The following is a 6,405-nucleotide window of genomic DNA, read 5'->3' on the forward strand; positions in this document are numbered from 1 at the left end:
TAGTTCGTATAACGTGAACCTTATTTACCATTCCCTTAATATCGTTTGTAGACCATCAGCAAATTTAATTGATATGTGTCGTAATAATACGAGGAATTATGTATGCTGAAGTCCTGAAAAGTGGGCGGATGCTAAGGCCCGGACTTGAACTAACAAACCATATATTGTGAATTTGATATTGTACTTAGTGTAACCTGCAACCCTCTGGCGGTAACAAGGAGGCATACATCTAAATCATGGATTCTATTTTTAAACTTTTAACCCCTTTCCCGTCCTTTAAGGTCACTACATACTCGTAAAACTCTCTGATGAAAGTTGAAAAACGGAACTGATTTTAATTTAATTGACTTAAATTCCATCAATTATAAGAAAAAATATACATGTTATAACATTTTTTGAGATGTCAGATAAACATGAACTAGAGCATAATTTAGCATCAGAAAACTGTACTTTGTTGTTAAAAGTAAAATATTTGTAGGCAGAAACTTGTTTATCTTTTTTTTTAATTTTATTGCCAACTGTGACAGAAAAGTAAAACTACAAACACATTATATAATGAATTGTTTAGATAAGAAAAGGTATAGCATTTAGACATACAATAAGAGAAAAGTCAGAAAAACAGTTATTTTTCCTAAGCATAGATAAAATGAATTAAACAATTGGAAATTTAGGATAAAATCAAGCTGCGAAAATATCTTGAACTTTACAGTGATTCTAGTTACTTCCATGTGATTCTATTCACATAAAATATATAAAACTATCTTGCACAAATTTTAAAGAATTCAAAGTTTTACGATAAAGTATGGAATCACAGAACACTCGATCCACTTAAAATTTTTCTGACTGACTTCAAATGATGTTCATAATTTGCATTTCTGTATATTTTATATAATCAGTTTTGAGTAATATCATAATTTTATCTGTAATTTATTATTGGAGCTACCGACTACAAATTTGGAGCCGGGAATAAAGGGGGGGGGAGCGAAGGGGGACAAATACGGTTGACAGTACTAGTCTTGCACCTGTATGCGTAAGAGTATCAAACTAGTGTATGTTTACCATCAAATGACAGCATCCACATGTGTCAAGCTTATTGGATTTTTATTATTATTGAAACTCGCAATCTTCATATATTTTAAAACTTTTCATCATTGATTTGAAGAGTTTGTTTTAGGATTTAGAATCAAATGTCTCATGCACTGTTCATGGTAACTATGAACAAGATCAGTATTATGTTGTTTGATTGACAACATTAGAATATTTCTGTTATCATATATAACATGTATTCAAAAATATCTACACAAATAACACCATGAATTATCTCATTTTTTTTAAAATTAGACGATATATTAATATATGGAGATTTACAATTCAAAATACGCACATTTTGTATATGTCAGAGTTAAAATGAGAATGAATATAAAAACAGCCTTATGGATAGAAGACATTTGATTTGGGGATTTTTAAAAAGGTTGTTTCTCTGTTAAATGTAAAACTCATTACCGAATGCACTTTTTCATCACTAATTGCCGTCTTGACACTTTTGCTATACGATTTGGACAGTTTGTAGTTTTAAAATTAAACAACAAAATACAAACAAACAAAAACAAAATTGAACAAAAATGAAAATATTTATGAAATTAGATTGAACATATGGTGATCAAGCACTTGTATGGCACCCCTATAACTCACCTACGAAACAGGAGGCAATATTCAATCACTTCGAAATACGAGATAGGGGGTGTTTGTAAAGAGAAATCATCACTGTGTTATCGACGTCTTCATACTTTTACAATTTGTACAATTTTGGACAATTGTAATTTTGAAAAGAAAACGAACCTGAATGATTGCATTATGATACAAGATAGAACATGACCAACGTGAAACACTTCACGTAATAATTCTACTTTCATTTGGTGGTTAAGGAGAATGATTGCATTATGATAAAAGATAGAACATGACCAACGTGAAACACTTCACGTAATAATTCTACTTTCATTTGGTGGTTAGGCACCTGTATGGCACTCCTTAACTCGCCTACAAAATAGGAGACAATGTAAATTTCAAAATACGAAGAAGGGGGATGCCTGTGAAAATGCACTGTTAAAAGTTTTCTCTTAAAAAGTGAGATAATCCTCGAAAGCTTAATATTTTAAAAGTTTGCTTGTTAAAAGTTTGCAATCTTTTGCTTAAAATCATGCATATAATTACATGTACATACAAACGTTTCATGTTTTGAAAGAAGAGGAGACCTAATAGCTCTTTAGATGGGTACACAACCGTTTGTGGAAAAAAGAGGCATAAAAATGATTAGATATAAATGGCACTATGTCATGTTGAGAACTCTAGATTATAAGATGCAAAGTCACCTACATGTATATTCGTGTATTATAATAGCAAAAGGTGTCACTTGGAGAAAAGAGACAAAGAGAGTAAAAGTAGACCTAGTTCTATTTATAGATAGATCACCGTCTAGAAAAAAAAGCATTGGTTATCATACAAGACACTTTTTATGTTATGTTATGTTAGGAGTACAATATTCTATTAGAGCAAACAAGTCTTAAGTTCTTCATCTTCGTCAAGTTACGAGAGAGTTAATATGTTTCTTGCAGAATTGTGAAGCCAGTGGCTGGAGCTGCGTGGAACACATTCAGAACTTGGCCTGGCTGCGCACAATCACGTGACTTCCTGTACATGCCTGCGCTTGAAATACATCCCAGAATTCCGAACAGAGCTCCAATCCCAGCTATCAGTATGGAATATGGAAGCTTCATCTCCATTGAAATGCCAGTGAGAAGAGTGCGTTCTATTTTCTTGATTTTATCCATCTCCGTATTCGCTGATGCCATTCGATAGATCAAAATGGATTCAAAAATTACTACAACAAATAACGTAATTTGATAATTTAAAAGTTGTGTTAAAGTCAAATTCTAAAAGAGAGGTGCATTTCAAGAGCTACATGCATGGATTGATAAGTGTTATTTCTGAGATATTTTATTTTTTAACAAAATATGCCATGTATATTGCAAACTATAAAGGATTAATATATAACAGAAACAACAATATCTGTCATGAGAGAGAGAGAGAGAGAGAGAGAGAGAGAGAGAGAGAGAGAGAGAGAATAGTAAAATTCTAAACATAAAGATGATACTGATTTTTGTATTCTTCAACTTCTTAAATCTGTAAAATACATATAAACCTATATTACCTGCAATAGACATGAGAATCAAAGCAATAAGATATCTGGTTGACTTGGACCGAGCTGGAATCATCACCAACAGAGCACTTATTGTACACAGAGCCATGGCGAGAACACCTTCCGCTTGAAGTTCTAACAACTCCGCTATACAGAAAAAAAACGGTAATTGCCGTTTTACTTTAATGTCATAATTATTCTTAACAAGAGATGAATATCCAAATGATCAAAAATGCATAATTTGAAATACATTTTAACTAGAAAAATAATAAATTTACTGTTAAATAAAGTGGTAATTGCTTCTGATTTTAAATTGGTATGGGACATCGACATCTATCGATATTAATATAAATTAAAATACTTTCACAAATTTCAAATGTTACAATATTTAACCCAAAAAAAAAGAGTTATAAATATTTTTGAAAAGGTAGAAGTTTTAAACACAAGCGGGATTCAAACTCAGATTCGAAACAAACCATCTATTAAAGAAATCCATTGCGCTAAAAATATTAGTGTTCTATTTCGATAAAGAAACTGTTTACAGAATTACACTTGATTATATTGTTTATTTCGGTAAACATTACGTAACAATAACTTAAATGTCCCATACCACATTAATTTACATGGTTATCGTTAGGAACGATAACTATATCTTGGGGTTGTTTGCTAAAATATATTACGCATCGCGTGGAAATTTTTCATTGTTTTCATCTTCTCGTAGTCGATCTGTTCGCATTTTTCATTGACGCAAACGTTGATGAAGAATAGACCCATGTCAACTTCCGTTGTAATCTTGCAAAATAAAAACAAAGATTTATCAGGGGATTCTGAGATATCATAATTGTGAATGGTAGTTCTGTTCTTGTGTTGTTATAAATAACACGTAAACAATTTTGCAATAATAACACACCTGGTATTTTTCTGCAATGCAAATGTCTTTGCCAGAGAGAGAGAGAGAGAGGACGAAAAAAAGATATAGAAGTATGTGACATTTCTGATGTATTATTAGTTTTACAAGTGTATACTTTTCACATTGGTGAGTAAATGCTTAAATGAATAAAACTGTGTCAACGGCAACTTAAATTATCTATATGTTTTTAAAAAAATGCTAAACAGAATTAGGTACATGTATATGTAGTTACCTTCTTTTTAGGCGATTCTCCAAAAGGAGAACTCTGTAAAGAAAGTTAGGCAAAAGCTGAAAATCTACTTCTGAACAAGGTACATGTACATGTATAAAAAAAATAGCGCTATCCCAATTTAAATTCACTTACTTCATTCAGAAAATAATAATCTTTTGATTGGCTTTGTAAAGCTTGTTTTGTTTTTTTTTGTTTTTTTTTTTTTTTAATTTCTGAAAAGTGGTGGGGGATATAGAACTTACGGTGAGGGAAGATGAAGATGACGATGTCTTGATTTCTATCAAAAACCATCCAGGTGCGACCAGGGCAGTAAGCCAACATCCGAAGGTCAGTGCCAGTAACACGGAGGTGACGATTGATCCAAATTGTTTCTCCATTGCCGTTGTCCTTCTACAACTGGGTCTTTACTCTACAGCAAGTTAAAGTTATTACTGATAAAAAGGATGAATTTTATTTTTTGTTTTTTTTAAGAAATTCAATCAATTTCATTGAGCTTTTTGCTAACGCATTAGACAAACACTGGTATCTCTTGGACCCCCCCCCCCTTCCCCAATTTACCTTGATCCGCGAGTAAAATCATTGCCGCGACTAGGAAGATAAGAATATTTAAATGCCTTTTTTTACCTTTTAAATGCCTTTTAGTCTAGCTTGTCATCTGCTGTATTTTTTTCAAGTTCAAGTTCATTTATTTCACTCATAACATATAATGTTACATGAGGTGCAGAAGAATTATATAGAAAAGTATAAGAAAAGCAGGATTTACAAAAAAGAAACAGAATAAAGTAAACAATGAATTTGTTATAGTTGTTAGGTAGGATGACCGACCAAATCAAATATTTTTCTAATTAAAGTACACATTTTCATAAGTATTACATGATTTGAAGATGACCTAAGTGTTCTAAATGTTAAGATGTTTGAGTTTTTAAGATAATAATTACTAAACAATTTTTTCCTTATATGAGACAGTGCACTACATTCTAAAACATAATGAAATTCATCGCCAATTTGATTGGCTTCACATAAGCTGCATTTTAAAATGAACATTTTGATAAGCATATCACATGCATTTTTTGGTAACTCAGAACCACGGCATATTCACATAATTATGTATAATCATTATCATATGTCAATATGACGAACACGAAGTCTTGTGAAATATTTTCGGGTAGGCTTTCTCAGTTAACTATGTTTAATTTACATTCACATAATGCCAAACATTTGATAACATTTAAGAATGTAAAGAGGCTAGCCAAGGGTGACGATCCGCTACAGAGTTGAGGAGCGGCGACACCCTTGGCTAGCGAAGATGGGAATACAATACTTCCGCAAGAAATGTAAAAGCACTGTCAAAACATAATGACTTGAGAAATTCAGTTTTTAGGTCGTCTGCTTGGGTTTTTTTTATTATCTTGGTAAATCCAGAAAATCGATATACTCCAGTAACCCACACGACAAATTGGATTTATTAGTTGTAGTAAACGATAACAATGTTTGACAATGGTTTTTTGTCCTTTATATATCAATACATGCAAGCTGGTGTAAAAAAAAAAGACTTTAAAAAATTAAACCCACTTCATTTAAGTTGATTTGAAAACTTTGGATGTGACCACTTAGCTGTATTCTATTTGGCAATGAAATCAACAATTACAATGGTTAAAATACAAACATTTTTATCACAAGTGTCACTATTGAATTAAGAATAAAAAATAAATATTTCGTCGAAACAACGAACTCTCAAGTATAACAAAATATGGCTACATAACCAGATCTTTTTTTTTTTCTTTAAACAAAATACAAAAATAAAAAGTTGTGGAAATAATTGTAACTTTACACAATTTAGAAAAAGTATATATATACAGTATAATAACTAATATGTACCGTCATGATTATCAAAATGTATAGGTGAACAAAACAGAATTTAATAATTAAAAACAAATGTGCATACCTTTCAAAGTCAAAAGTTTAACTATTGCGTCTTGTGCCGTGTAAAATAGAATTATACAAGGTGCATAACTTGTCTTCATTCAACTATCTCAAAATCAATACGGAGACACGTTTTCAACATAT

At 31.4% G+C, this 6,405-nt stretch overlaps 1 protein-coding gene across 1 annotated transcript; it reads right to left on the bottom strand.

The window, feature by feature from the left end:
- Positions 1-1,612: 1,612 nt before the first annotated feature.
- On the bottom strand, positions 1,613-6,405 carry LOC117683961 (uncharacterized). Its single transcript, XM_066073238.1, has 6 exons — positions 6,284-6,405; positions 4,581-4,747; positions 4,339-4,371; positions 3,877-3,988; positions 3,209-3,343; positions 1,613-2,878 (listed from the first exon to the last, which is right to left on the bottom strand). Exons 2-6 carry the CDS (start codon positions 4,713-4,715, stop codon positions 2,595-2,597), a joined length of 699 nt encoding a protein of 232 aa, XP_065929310.1. The 5' UTR covers positions 4,716-4,747; positions 6,284-6,405; the 3' UTR covers positions 1,613-2,594.

The sequence above is a fragment of the Magallana gigas genome, chromosome 10, assembly GCF_963853765.1.
Source record: "Magallana gigas chromosome 10, xbMagGiga1.1, whole genome shotgun sequence".
Taxonomy (NCBI): domain Eukaryota; kingdom Metazoa; phylum Mollusca; class Bivalvia; order Ostreida; family Ostreidae; genus Magallana; species Magallana gigas.

What these genes read in the sequence shown, in the direction of transcription:
- LOC117683961 (XM_066073238.1), bottom strand. Translation starts at nt 4,715, where the DNA reads ATGGAGAAACAATTTGGATCAATCGTCACCTCCGTGTTACTGGCACTG. An exon ending in CATCTTCATCTTCCCTCACC is followed by an intron (nt 4,372 to 4,580) that starts GTAAGTTCTATA and finishes CTTTCTTTACAG; the next exon opens with AGTTCTCCTTTTGGAGAATC. An exon ending in GAGAATCGCCTAAAAAGAAG is followed by an intron (nt 3,989 to 4,338) that starts GTAACTACATAT and finishes TTATTTTGCAAG; the next exon opens with ATTACAACGGAAGTTGACAT.